This window comes from Pygocentrus nattereri, chromosome 23 (assembly GCF_015220715.1).
Source record: "Pygocentrus nattereri isolate fPygNat1 chromosome 23, fPygNat1.pri, whole genome shotgun sequence".
Taxonomy (NCBI): domain Eukaryota; kingdom Metazoa; phylum Chordata; class Actinopteri; order Characiformes; family Serrasalmidae; genus Pygocentrus; species Pygocentrus nattereri.
The window spans coordinates 10,196,994-10,212,115 of NC_051233.1; the positions used below are offsets into that span (position 1 = coordinate 10,196,994).

At 38.3% G+C, this 15,122-nt stretch overlaps 1 protein-coding gene across 2 annotated transcripts in view; it reads left to right on the forward strand.

Annotated features, from left to right (window-relative positions):
- The window catches only part of LOC108437647 (unconventional myosin-XIX), a 31,481-nt gene that overhangs the window by 13,901 nt on the left and 2,458 nt on the right, over positions 1-15,122 (forward strand). The window contains exons 11-21 of one of the 2 annotated variants that reach the window (XM_017714874.2): positions 1,851-2,019; positions 3,128-3,201; positions 3,312-3,547; positions 6,084-6,260; positions 6,603-6,743; positions 8,497-8,604; positions 8,791-8,861; positions 10,019-10,098; positions 12,028-12,179; positions 12,722-12,851; positions 15,027-15,112. In XM_017714874.2, coding sequence (XP_017570363.1) covers positions 1,851-2,019; positions 3,128-3,201; positions 3,312-3,547; positions 6,084-6,260; positions 6,603-6,743; positions 8,497-8,604; positions 8,791-8,861; positions 10,019-10,098; positions 12,028-12,179; positions 12,722-12,851; positions 15,027-15,112 — 1,424 coding nt within the window. Of the gene's footprint in view, positions 1-1,850; positions 2,020-3,127; positions 3,202-3,311; positions 3,548-6,083; positions 6,261-6,602; positions 6,744-8,496; positions 8,605-8,790; positions 8,862-10,018; positions 10,099-10,211; positions 10,307-12,027; positions 12,180-12,721; positions 12,852-15,026; positions 15,113-15,122 lie in introns of those variants that run through there. The other variant, XM_037533636.1, reaches the window with a different exon arrangement.

A 15,122-nucleotide genomic window follows, 5' to 3' on the forward strand; every position in this document is an offset into this window, starting at 1 on the left:
TGATGGTGACAGTTTTGGTGGTTTACCAGGTCTTACATGATTGTTAATAGTCATATTTTCTTTTTGGCTCTTAATATTTAATTAATCTTATGTCTAATCTTTTTAGAAATGTCTGCTGAGTATCTTCTACATCGAGACCGTTCGACTGGACATTAAATAATTTAGATAAACGAAGGGTGGGCTCTGGCTTTTGCAAAGCAAAATCTGTATTTATCCAGCATGTCCACTAGGGATGGGAATCTCTAGGCCTCACGATTCGATTCGATTACGATTCAGAGGGCTGCGATGCGATTATAAAACGATTATCGATGCATCTTGATGCATCATTTTTTTTTCTATACAGGATTTCTATTTTCTTACTGTCTGAGGTCTTGGTAGTTTTAAAGCAAAGTATTTGTAATGAGCCATAATGCATTTACTTCCAATATTGTTTATTAATAAATCAAATGGTAGTGATGTGGCAAGTGAACTAGAAGGCTCTCATTCACTGCTCGTGTTTGGAGCACATTAAACGCTGCTCCCACTCATCTGTGATAAAATGCGCTGTTACAGTGACATAAAATCCAGTGGTAATGGATGTCCACATAGCACATTACCGCTATTCAACTCGTTTTCCTCTTCAGAGAGCACTTACTCTAATCGCCTCTTGCAATCTAACCACTACTAACCTCATCTCCTTCTTGCCCTCCTTCCCTTCTCTACCCCGCTATTACCCTTTGGCCTCCTTTAAGGCCTGACTATGCTTGTTCTATGTACCTCATTATTTGTAAGTCGCTTTGGATAAAAGCGTCTGCTAAATGTAAATGTAATGTAATGTAATGTAATGTTTTTTTAGTGATTTTATAACTTTGGTTTTGGTCACGTTGTAGAGAGTGGGGAGATCGCTGTGTCAGTAAAATATGTGCGAGATGGGATGCGTGAAAGCCCTTGTTCTTAACGACTGAGAACTGGCGTGCAGACTGCAGGTCACATAGCAACGCTATTAGCTACGAAAAGACAGACAATTTGATGAACTTATTTGCATTTGTAAGCACCTTAGTTGGGTTCCTGGTACGTTAAATCTACAACAAGAGACTGTCAAACACTAAAAAGTTGTGAAGATAAAGTCACTTCTCTTTCAAATTCTCCCGTTCCATCTTAAATGGTAGCGCATTGACATTCAGCGCCTCAGGCAGAATTAAAGGTGGAACAGAAGGAAGCTGGAGAATAAGAAGCGACTGCTGCCTCATTAAATGAACGCTGAGAGACACTTTACAAGAAACTCTTCTACTTTTAAAGAAACGTTCTCTGACGGAAATGGAAGAAACGCTGCTATAGCAGAGCAAAGTAGTTAAATCAGCATTTTTGTTTATACTGTTTAGCCTATACTAGGACATTATCACATCCTGAGACACATTGTACATTAAATGTTTTGGCTCACATGGTGGTTTGATTTTTGTTGACAGGACAGAATGGCTCTTCTTAACATTTGTGTTGTGACTCTTGACCTACATGGCTTTTAAAGCAGAGGGAGCTGGTCGGATTTCTCGCTCATCCAGTTGTATTTTTGTCCGGGCGCTGCGCTTACCCATATTCAAGTTCCGCTGTTTACGTTCCATCAACATTACGCCATAAATGAAATATTTAGATTTTTTTTTTGACATATATGAATCGATTCAGAATCGTTCACATCCGAATCGCAGTGCATCTAAGAATCGATTTTTTTCCCCCACCTCTAATGTCCACAGAATGCATTCCAATCTTGTCTTTTTAACACATTTAGATTGTGCGTTTTTCTAGTGTTCTTCAGTGCTATGTGTGTTCATGTGTTCATGACTGACTTGTGTGTGTTTGTGTGTGTGCATGTGTAGGTTTTCTGTATAAAACAGCTACACTGCTGCAGGTGCCCGTGGACGAACTTCAGGATTGTCTGACTGTGCGGACGTTGCGTGCAGGCAAGCAGAATGTTCTGCTCAAGCCCTGCTCTCAGAGCGAGTGTGTCATCCGCAGAGACTGCCTCGCTAAAGTCATCTACGCACAGTGAGCCTCGCTATGTTACTCATCTGCATTAGCACAGGGCTGCATGTTTGTTGCAGGTTAATCCGGTAAACACTGACCTATCTGAGGCTGTGTGGGTTAATGCCATTATGGCTTTTTTTTATGTAGTAAACATGTATTGAGGGAATAGTTTTGTGAAATGTTTGTTGTTTGAAGTTCTTTTATAGCTTTGCACTGAAGCTACAAGGCTAATGTAGCTAACAACTAATAGCGGCTTATACTCCATCACTTAATGCTGTGCAAACTGAATGCCTCATTCAGCTGGGCCTGCATTTTACAATTATTTCTGTCTTCAATTAATCTATTGACCCCCCCAATTAATCAACTAATCTAATGGTAATTCTCCTGTTTCAGTGAGGAATTAAATTCATTCAAATAGCAGCATGAGAAACCTGGAGCCTTACTATTTCATTATTGGATTACTTTCTCAGTATTAATTTAACTAAACTGTACTTAACATCACTGAAGCGTTTCTCTCTTCTGTGAGACATTGCATTTTCTAACATTTAGCCTAACGTTGCATTTATTGGGCTGGCAGGGGGAGCAGAACTTGTTGGGACTCAGGTGCCACGTTAATTCTATTGTGGGTCTTATATTCCTTATTCTGTCTGAGCCACAATCAATTTCTTCATAAACAACAGAGGGCATATTATAGCTGCGTGTATAGAGTATACTGAAATCTTTATAGTTAAAGCACACATGAACAGTATAAGGCACTTTTAAATTGAACAGCATGTCATACTGATATTTTTTATAAATAACATACTGTAATTTATAAAAATGGAGAAAACTGTGTGTCGTAGCTAAACACGGTAGTAACAGCCATGTTAAAACCTGCATTATGTCTGTACTTTTCTTTTAGCTTCGTAGCTCCACTGCCAAACTAAATAAGCCAAACATGTCTAATTCTTGATTAGCCAAGAAATAAAGATTGTGTAAATATGTTTAATGGCCACACTACTTGTTTTAACTTTACATGAATGTCTGTATTTGAGTGAAATCTGTCATAGAAGGAGCTTATTTGTGATTATGGGAGGTTATTTCAGTACTGCTGTTCATGTTGTTTAGATGTTTCTATTTTGTCTGACAGGCTGTTTGAATGGCTGGTCACCTTCATCAACAACAGCATGTGTTCAGACAACTCCAAGTGGTGCAACTTCATCGGTATACAACCTACTCATCTTCCACCATCTGCTTCCCTACCTGTGTGTGATGCCAATGTCTCAGACTGGATGCTCTATTTCTTTCTAATCCCTGGCTGGCACTTTTTGCAGGTCTCTTGGACGTGTATGGCTTTGAGTGCTTCCTGCTGAATAACCTGGAGCAGCTGTGCATAAACTATGCCAATGAGAAACTGCAGCAGCACTTTGTGGCTCACTACCTGAAGGCACAACAGGAGGAGTACGTGGCTGAAGGCCTGGAGTGGTCTTTTGTCCGGTACCAGGACAACCAGAGCTGCTTGGACCTAATCGAAGGCAGTCCTACCGGCATCTTGTCCTTGCTTAATGAGGTCTGTATTCAATCCAATATCTTCTTGTATGCAGCAGGAAAGGGCAATGCATCAGCAAAATCATAGTGGCAGAAAATATGGCCCATGTCCATTTTTTTTTCTTTCAGGTCCACTTATGATGTTTTGATTAACATTAACATAATTTATTTTTATCTTAGATTAATACAAAACCACGTATATTTGTATTATTGCCACCATTGACACCCTTTACCCTCCCCTTCCCACCCCAACTGTGTTGGTATTACATTCATAACCTGACCTAATCCAGTGCTGTATAAGGCTCTGTATCATGAAAATAAATGAAAACCAAACAAACTCTAGTAAATGTTTCAGCATACAGATAACCATTGATACACAAGTCTTAAAAATAAATCAAATAAACAGACTCCTCTTTAAGAACTCTTTATAAACCCCACTTATGATGTTTGTGTTGATTTTTGTGCTAAAAAGATTCATAATTAATTTTTACATGAAAATGTTTCAACCTCCCTTCATCCTTAATAATTAATGAGGCCAGTTTTGCTCTGTTTTTTAGACTGATGTATGCAAATGACCTCTTTTCTGATTGGGAGTCCTGTATTATGCCTCAATTAAAACAAAAAACAAACAAACAAACACCAAAAAAAAACAGTCCAGGCAGAAACACTCCTTGTAACTTAAGTGTGAGTGGTCTGCCTGATTAGGCAGATATATATGTACAGTTAGGCCCAGAAATATTTGGACAGTGATGCAAGTTTTGGCATTTTAGTTGTTTACCAAAAGATATTCAAGATACAGTTCAACATGGGCTTAAAGTGCAGACTCTCAACTTCAATGTGAGGGTATTTACATCCTAATTGGAGGAAAGGTTTAGGAATTACAGCCTTTTAATATGTAGCTGCCTCTTTTTCAAGGGACCAGAGGTAATGTGACAATTATCTCAAAAGCTATTTCATGGGCTGCATAGGCTATTCCCTCGTTAATCCATCATCAATTAAGCAGGTAAAAGGTCTGTAGTTGATTCTAGGTAGGGAATTTGCATTTGGAAGCTGTTGCTGTGAACCCACAACATGCGGTCAAAGGAGCTCTCAGTGGAAGTGAAGCAGACCATCATTAGGCTGAAAAAAAGAAATCTATCAGAGAGAGAGCAGAAATGTTAGGAATGGCCAAATCAACAGTTTGATACGTTCTGCGGGGAAAAACAAGCGCACTGGTGAGCTAGGGAACTCAGAAAGGCCGGCACGTCCACGAAAGACAACAGTGGTGGACCCCTTCACAATGTCCACCCAAGTGAAGAACACACTCCAGGAAGTAGGTGTATCAGTATCTAAGTCTACCATAAAGAGAAGACTTCATGAGAGCAAATACAGAGGGTTAGGGTTAGCCAGCCAGGTGAATTCTGAAGTGTACAGGGTTATACTTCCAACTCCGATTCAACCAAATGCAGCAAGGTTGATTGGATGTCGCTTCACAGTACAGATGGACAATGACCCAAAACATACTGCGAAAGCAACCCAGGAGTTTTTTAAGGCAAAGAAGCGGAATATTCTGCAATGGCCGAGTCAATCACCAGCTGCAGTAAAGGCCTGGAAAGGCATCACAAAGGAGGACACCCAGCATTTGGTGATGTCCATGGGTTCCAGACTTCAGGCAGTCATTGCCTGCAAAGAATTCTCAACAAAGTGTTAAAAATGAACATTTTATTTATGGTAAAGTTAATTTGTCCAATTACTTTTGATCCCCTGAAATGAGGATGCTTTGTAGAAAAATGGTTGCAATTCCTAAATGTTTCATAGGATATTTTTGTTCAACCCCTTGAATTAAACCTGAAAGTCTATGCTTCAGTTGCATCTCAGTTATTTAATTTCTAATTCAGTGTGGTGGCATGCAGAGCCCAAATCATGTAGATTATGTCACTGTCCAGATATTTCTGGGCCTAACTGTAAATGCATTGGTTTTTGTGACATCCCAAAAAGAGCCAATACAAAATGAGCTGTTTTGGCAACTTAGTTTCAACATATGCCGTACATGATTACTTTTAGATACATTTTATAACTTTAACAGTGCTTACGTAATACATCAGATGGCCAAAAGGTAAGGAAATGTTCATTTAAGCATAATGTTTTTTGTTAATATGGGCCCTTTAAGCTTGTTCAGAAAGAAAATGCTCAGAAAAGCTTATTGTGACATAATTCATCATGATAACGATATCATATCGTCGTATCACCTGTCCCTAAGATATTATGTATGGTACAGTTTAACCTAATCTAGTATAGCACAGTTCCTACTAAAGTGTGGTCCTTAAAGTGCAGGACAGAGGACCATAATATCACATGTCTGGTATAAGTAGTTCTTGTATTGGACATATGGTTCACAATTGCAGATCTCATTTATAACTATGCTAGAACCGTCTACTGAAAAGTTCTTTAGGGAACCAAAAGTAGAATACAGTCCACAGAATCCCTTTATTTTTAATAATGTAGTGGAGTATAGTAGAGATTAATCTAATCCAATAGTGCACTTTACGTTCTGCTCTCTGTATGCCCTCCTACACCAGGAGTGCCGTTTGAACAGGGCATCCGATGCAAAACAGTTCCGGGTACGTCTGGAGAAGGAGCTTTCCGGTAACACCAGAATGAGCTGGGACAAGTTCAGCAAGCAGCCTCACTTCATTGTGGCTCACTACGCAGGCAGAGTCAGCTATCAGATTGAGGGCATGATGGAGAAGAATAAGGTACTGTGCGTGTATATGTGTGTTTATATGAGATGCTTTATATAAGGTACTTAGCTTTTGTTGAAAAACTTAAGGAAGCTTTTCGCTTTGGGATAAAATTACAATGCTCAGCAGTCTTTTGTGTTTTTCCCTTCTTTTGCTTGATTTACTCATAGCATTCAGAACCTGAAGCACTGAACCTGATGCATTATCTAAATGAAAAAGCACTTTATGAAGCAGTATACAACAGCAGATAAAGTCTACATATAGAAAGAATACCTTTTAGTCTCTTGAGCTATGGACTTGAAGTCCAGTCATTTTGCTTTTGCATGTGTGTGTGTGTGTGTGTGTGTGTGTGTATAGGATCCAGTCCCACCTGAACTCCTCAGCTTGCTGCAAAAGTCAAAGAATCCTCTGCTGCAGAGTCTGTTTGCAGCCTCAGATGCTGAGGGAAACGGTTCCCGGGCCCAGAGCAAAGTCGTCACCGTCGTCTCCAAATTCAAGGTAAACCAGAAAATAAATCAAATGGGGTGTGAGCAGTTTGTCCTGAGTAAATGTTGTCATAATCTTTGAGAGTGACGTATTAACATGCGATGCATTCTCTATGCATCTTTGTACCTGCTCTGAAAACTCACATATCAAAGTGCTAATCGCCATTAAATCTAATATGACTCTTATATGTAACCATAAGCACTTCAGATGGGATTAGTTTTACATGAGGGAGTAGGGCAGTGGAATTGTTACCAATGTTTTTAGTGATTTTTAGTCCCATCTGTATCCACAGTGCCAGTAGTTTTTTGCAGACCGTACACTATCATGTCAGTAAAGGTTTTGGTGGGTTTTAACTTCTACAAAATAAACCATAGAAATGATATTTATTCTGTGCAAATTGCCATTTTAGTCAATATTCTGTCATATCATGTGGAAGAGTTTTGGTGTGTTTTTCTTTTTTAATTAAAGCAGAATTTCACAGATTTTTAAAAATTTTGCATAATATAGTCATTAAGATGTAAACAAAGCAAAGAGTGGTATGATGTGAAATGCTCTGTTCTAGAGAGACTTACTGAGTGATAATTGTTCAAAGTGGTGGTGATAGGAACCAGATGTCCAAAGTCTTTAATGCCTTAAGAGCTTCCTCTCAGAAAGTTATTACATGAAATAATTACAATTACGCTGTGTTAATTACGATTACCTGATCCCTGAGACATAGTTTTCTAGTATTTTTGAGATGATGTTTTTGCCTAAACCTAATTTTTTTAAATCCATTTATTGCGGAGAGATATATGCAGGGCGTTGTTAGTCACATTAGTACTCAAAAAGGCTTTGGTAATTTGAGATTTACACCTATTTTACTGTGATCAACCTCATATTAAAACTCACGTTTTGGTTCACTTGTCATTTTAGATTTTTACACTGCAGAATTGTGACACCTGGTTCTTAAGTCCACCATTGTGAAGAATTCAGCGTACGTCTTGATGTGTTTCTCTACGCTACACCATTTCACATCAAGCCACTCTGAATGGCTTGTTTGTCTTAATGATTGAATCATGCAGACATGTTGAAAAAATGTTGAATTCCCCTTTAAGTCTGGAGGCATTTGAGGAAGCATTTTCTTGTTTCCTTTTTTGACCCAAATCAAGCCAATATGTATTGTCTGATCATTACTCTGAAATCTGAAAATCTGACTAAAAATAATTCCAATGTTGATTCACCATCTTCACTGCAAATTAGTTCAAGACTAGGCTTAATTCATGTACCTGAAACCTGCCTTAAAACATAAAATCGCAGGGAACAAAGCTTCGTTTTTATCCAGTGATGTTGACTTTTGACTCTAAATTCCCAAGCTAATGACAATGCTAATGACACACTTCGTTCACTTCAGAATGTGAGGTAAATAGTTAGGGGAAATGAAATTACTATTAAATAATTACTAATTACTATTAATACTATTACTAAATGTACTTTTTTGCTGTGAGCAGCCAAACGCATTGCATGCAGAATTTGTTTTTGGGGTGGCAGCAATGCACAAATTTAGTAGCTCTCTGTAGCTTTTAATGTAATTTAAGAGACTTCTTATCTCTAAATTGGACACAAATGTTACAGAGAGGTAATTGCATTACCCCACCTCCCCATGTCAAGCTAATCCTGTACGAATAGTACTTTAGTTATTGTGCAAGTAAAGTCTTATTGTTGTTATTGTTTAAACAAGCTGTTCAGTGTAAAGTAAATAAACATTTGTTTAAAATGTGGTGTGCAGAACTCGTTGGAGAGTTTGATGAAGATTCTGCACGGCACCACTCCGCACTACACTCGCTGCATCAAACCCAACCCTGACTGCAGGCCACTCACCTTTAAGAAGGAAGAGGTACGTGCCACCAGTTGTTTTCCTCTGGTTTTCTGTAGAACATGTGGATTGGATGGATTCATAAAGAATTTAAGATACAGCGTATCTGTATGCAGCCTGTTTACCAGTGCAGTTGCATGTACTGTAAATATGTCTGTATCTGTGTTATTTTTAGCTGTTTGTCTAAAATATCAAATGTGTTCTCAGGTGATAACACAGCTGGAGGCCTGTGGTATAGTGGAGACCATCCACATCAGCGCAGCAGGCTTCCCCATTAGGTAATACACCACACTGCCCAACTGCACAGTGACATCAGAATTAAAAGATAGTAAATAGTAAAATAGAAGCAGACAGTAGGTAATGTAGAAGTGTCAAACTATAGATCAGGACTGGGTTACACCAGTTTTGCGCTAGTTTATACTTACGTTTGGGCATGAAGTCTATACTAAGTCCTTAGTCAAAACTAGTTAGTTTCATGCTATCCTATTACTAAATTTGGTTGCATCACAAATCTGTAAGTCATGTCTTATCCAGTAAGAGCTCACTATGCATACGTCGCTTTAATATGATGATAATGTGTTCAGAAAGAGTCTGAAAATGTGACAGCAGCTTGCTCTGACTTTTTCAATAGAAAAAATATCCAGCTTACAAGAGAACGATTTGTACTAGTTAAACTGTTAGAAATGTTAAACTGTAAAAAAAACTATTTATCTGTAGCCATTGTCTCTTTATTCTTTCATATTTCTCTATGATAACCAAATATGCAGCTTTTTAAATGTTTTCTGGGTAATCATCATAACCACAGCTTCAGTTTAGAGTTTCTGCAGCTGCTGAGTCTCACTGAGCTGGAGTTGTGGGTGTTGAAACCAGGGCAATTATTAGAGCTATAAGTAAAATCACAGCATATAGCAATTTTTAGCTTAGTTAACCAAAAAGTCATGTTTTTTGTTTTTCGTTCTGTGTGGTTTCTGATGGTTTCCCCAAAACTTACACCTGCTTAGGTGGTGGTGTAAATTAATAACTACTAAGCTCAATGTTAAAACTAGTTTGTGTGGTGCAACTCATTTTGATTTAGTAATGCATAAACTTGAACTTAGTAAACACTTTCATTACAACTAGCCTAGCTTTGAACTTGCACACAGCTGGTGCAACCGGCCACAGGGGTGTCCAGTCTTATCTGCAAAGGGCAGGTGTGGCCGCAGGTTTTCATTCCAACAAAGCAGGAGCACATGTGGTCAGATGTTGAAGATTAAGACTAATTGATGGCCTTTTTGTGGCCGCACCATTGAAGGCTTGATTAATTGTATTTTGGCCTACAGTCAGTGTTTGTAAACCTACAAAGTGCACCTACTCGTAATACAAATACACATAAAAACATATATAAACCTACTCATAGCGCATATACACATAAAAACTCTTACAATTATTTGTGCAGGGTTCCCTATGCCAGCTTCCTCCAGCGATATGGGCTGATAACCAAGACCAGCCTTCCAGCTCAGATAAACAACAAGGACGGTAAGAGGACATAATTAGTCGGTGACAAATCTGTGACAAATCACTCAGTCCCCTCTTCTTATGTGACTTCTTTTGTTCTCTCATGTTCTCTCTGCTCTTTTTTCTCTTTGCAGTTATCTTCCCTTGTTTTCCTCTCTTAATTAAGAAAAATGGTAGTTAAAAAGGCAACAGTGTATGGTTTAAACAGGCTGCTAGCCTTTAACTCCAGGTAAATGAAGATGTGCATGTAACAGATGTGTTGATATGCAGTGTGTAACTAACCATCCACAGATTTTTCATGTTAATCTTTGTGTTTTTCTTGCATTCGAGAATAATGTCTAATTGTTCATCATTATCAGTGGCTTGGTTTCACACATGCTAGCTTTTTTTTGCACTTTAGCATTGTTCCATTCAGCACAGACATTTTACTGCTTAAATATGGTTTGGTGTGGTATTTTCTTCCATGATTAAGGCTTATACATCACACGCATGGTTTAAACATATTGAGCATGACAGAGGGCTGCTTATGTTAACTGATTGTGTTCTATAAGTGAATAGGTGTGCACAGTATATTGGCAGCCAATAAGAGTAAATAAGAGAGTCTGATTCCATATCAGAATTACAGGCTATAATTACATCAGATAATTTAACACCCATTTCTAGCTCACACTCACACTGATGCATGTGTAGTCCGTAGTGCTGGCCATTTCCATTCTTTACCACTCATTTGAATAGATATCACGAAGAATAATAGACCCCCACATGGAAGATTCAAGGTTCGATTCCCTGTCCAGCAAGAATGCCACTGCTATACTAATATCTATGGGCAAGACTCTTAGCGCTACATTGATTTGCCATGTTAAATCGCTAAATATGTATATATTTAAAATACAAGCCTTGGATTTAACTGTGATGGCCAGAGGTGGGTGGAGCAGCCTAAACCCATACACAAGTAGAAGAACCTTGTTGAGATAATAAATCATGTCCAAATAAAAGTACATTTCCAAAAAGACAACTTCAGTAGAACTACAAAATTCACTAGTCAAACACTACTTAAATACAGCTTATACATACAAATGTTTGGCAACCCTTGAGAAATTACATGTTTTGTTGAAATTCTGTACAGAGAACACACTTCTACACATTTTAATACACGATTTTTGTTTATTTCCTGAATTTAACATATTGGGGAAAAAGAGAGACAGATTAAAATATGGTGTTGGAAAAAATCTCTTTTTATATTTTATTTTTCCAGTATGTTAAACTCAATAAAATTAGCAGAAAATGCCATATTTCACTTAGTTCCCTGTGAAGGATGTTTTGACTGTCAACAAAACATCAAAAATAATTTGACCAGAGGGATTCAAACTTTGCATACAACTATACCGACATCCTTGTACATTCATCATTTATTGGCATAGGAACCAAGGTTTGTTAGGCTATGTTCTTCTCTTTTTGAGGCACTCTTGGCCAAAAATAAAATAAACCTTGAAAGTCAGAGGTGTGACAAATCACAAAGCAGTGCAGATTCTGCCACCACCGTAATTGAATGAGAGTAAACCCCATAAAAAGAATAACTAAGTGGTAGTGACTAAAATGTAACTGACAAATACACTTGAGTACATGTAATCAAGCAGATGTAGCTATTTACTACACACCTCTGATCAAGTCTATGGAAAATTAATCAGTGATCCATATTTAGAATTTTAAACTGACTAATGCTTTCTGCACTTTATGTGTAGATTAAAGTGTGAACTTATTTTAAATGCAAGATGATCAGGCCAAATGTTAATTATTGGTTGTCAGCCGAGTAGTTCCATATCAGTGCATCCCTAGAAGAAAAATAATGAAATGTGTTTTTAAAACTCAGTAAAACTGCAGGCAGTTGAAGCCCACCAGTTCAGGGTGGGACTGGTTATAATGTTTCTACCTTTCTCCCCCACTATCTAGGCGGTGAGAGTGGAGAGGAGGCCAGTCTTGGTCCTGTAGTGCAGGACATTCTGAATGCAGTCCTGAAGACTTCTGACTCCTCCACCAACCCCAACAACAATAATCTGATGGTGCACTGTGGAAAGACTAAAGTGTTTCTGACACATGGCATGGTAATGCAGAAATAATACTGAACACGTGAATCTAGACAATATAGCTAATTTCTCATTATGAAATTGTAAGAATATTTTAAGTTAAATCAATTTATTTCTATACATTCATTCTTATTTAAACCACTTTTAACTGTATTAGTGAAATTCCAGTTCTTTTTGGAACATATCAATTAAATCACTGGGATGTAAACACCCTTTCAGAGTGATTTGATGTACACTGTCCTAGAGAAACTTACCAAATCACAATTATTCACAATGGTGGTGATGGGAACCAGACATCCAGAATCTTTAGTCCCTCTAAAAGCTAATAATATGTTATTACATGAATTGGGTGCAAATACTTTGCTTGACACCTGAGGTTGTTTTATGATAGTTTTGTGTTACTGTGTTGGCCTTTTCATGGTAGAGATATCAAACCACTTGGAATAACTTTATTTACATCCCAGTGATTGAATTGCATAGACATTTCTAAAAATGATGTAATACCCCCTTAAGACTGCTGTTATTTTACTGTAAAATGATTGCTCTCTCACCATGCGTAGTTGGAACTGCTGGAGGAGCAGAGAGATAGAGTGCGCTCTCAGAAGGCCTTCTGTATCCAGTGTTGCTGGCGCAGATACCAGAGGCGCCAGAGAGCTATCAGGACGCAGTCGGCCACTTTGATACAAGCAGGTACAGCATCCACACAAATGGCAAAGTCTGTCAGAGCAGTAAAGCGTTAATTTGACCAAATTCAAATTTTTCCTGTTAAGTACAGTCAGTCAGTCAGTCAGTCAGTCAGTCAGTCAGTCAGTCAGTCAGTCAGTCAGTCAGTCAAGACATGTTTGGTGTCTGTCTGAGATTACTTAACAACTTTATGCAGTTTGAGGTGAGTGCTTGATAATCTTCAGTTTTCGCAGTGCAAATTGGTAGGTATAAGCTTTCATTCCTTGGTATAACTGTGTTAGCCTTGTAGCTCCAGTGCAAAACTAAAAAAGCTACCTTCAGAAATCTGGTGGATTAAATTTGAGATAAGAGGAGTGTTGTTAAAGAATATTTGCTGAACTCTTGGATTAACATGGGCTGCCTGTACAGTCGAGTGCTGTGCTGTCCTGATGTGGTGTTGTGGAACAATAGTGTTACAGTGCACCAGGCAGAACAAAATAATACGTAGAAGAGGAATCTGTTTGCTTTTACTTGGAAGTTGGATACTCTTCAGTACTCTTTCCAGTTTAATTGTGTTCCAGTGCTTCTCTTCTGAAAATTACGAATGATCGCAGTGAACTATTTGGCAAATCATGGAATTGCATCTCAAGAGGATCTACATTAATGTTTGTTTGACCGCATTTTTAACAGAAAGCCAAGTGAAATGTAAAGGAAATGTTGGCTGGGACATCAGGTACATGTCAGCAAACTCAGGAAAGGTGGAATTCTGACTTCCCCTTTGGGGACTATTCAGATTGTATTTTCCTGAGTTCTGAGTACAATAAATTGCAGCATAAGAGAAGCATATATAATAAACCTGACCTGAGATCTGGATCTGTCCTTCATCTCATACCAGATATGTGTAAATGGATCTTGGATCAGTATTTTTGCTCAGTGACGCTGAATGTATAGATTTTGAGAGACAGAGAGAGACGGTCATCAGCTCTGCCATCAGTGAGACTGTCCTGACACCATTCCTGCTCTGTAAATTGGGTCTGTAGTCACAGATACCACCTGTGTGTGTCTGGACTTCATGCACCTGACCTGACACTACCCTCACTTGACACCTACATGCAAGGATTAGACAGTGATACCTGCACCGGCAGTAAATTCCAAGCTGCAGAATAAAATACAACGTTAAGTTCGGCTGGACGGATAGATGGACAGATATATGAATGGATGATACAAATTAAACAACTTCCTAGTGGAGATTAATGTAATCTAATGCAAGAAAAGAATAAACAGCATGAATTGAGCAGCACTCCAAAAAGCAGCATAAATAAAATTGTCAATTTCTGTATTATTGTCTTATGTATATATGTTAGTACAGTTGCATGGATGTGGCTCATTCAACTCATTGAAAAAGTTGTTCACATTAGTGAATGTAAGTACACATACAATCCTGAAACCAACATAAATAAATATGTTCACAGTTGTCACATTTAAAGGTGACCAGTGTGTGCAATTAGCCTAAAAAATGCTCAAAGCACTAAAATTATATCTCACTAATTTCAATTCTGCCAAAAAATCGTGGTTCTCAGTCCACTTCCAAGTGAAATGTGGTTCTGTTTGCTGGGGAAACAACTGACATTTGTCCACTGTCCTGTGCTTAATGGCTGTATAGTTTGGAGGGCAGTTTTTTTGTATTATATGTTATTATTGTCTCTCTTGTCTGCTGCTGTTTCATGTTAAATACAGCACCATGTCCTGGAGCAAACATTTCATGCCTCACTCAACATGTATGATAAGTAAGAATTGCAAAGCTGACTTGGACTTTAATGTACCAGTGCAGGCTGTCAGTTGTCTGGCTACCATTTCTGCTGTTTATTTGCTGAGTTTGATGTAATGGAAAAAGTAAAATATGAAATGTGCCATAACATTTGCAAAGGCTGCCTTTTTCATTTTGTTTTCTAATACGTTAAATGCAGTAGTTAAATAAACAGTAGCTGTGCATTAAATAGTGCTGTCCTCTGTACAAAATGTGTTTACTTATTTTCAGAAAACATGGGGTCCCCAAACCTTTGCATACAACTGTATATATAAAATTCAGGCTTCAAAATGACTGCTAGTGTTTTGATCTATGAAAGATTGTCCATTTTGTGTCCATCGCACATTTTCTCTATTTCATCTACACCCACTTTCTCTGTCTCTCTGTGTCATCAGTGGTGCGGGCCTGGCTGGTCAGGAGAGAGGTGAGAAGATGGCACAAAGCTGCCTCAGTCATCCAGGCTAGATGGAGGTCTTGGAGGGTGAGTTTTA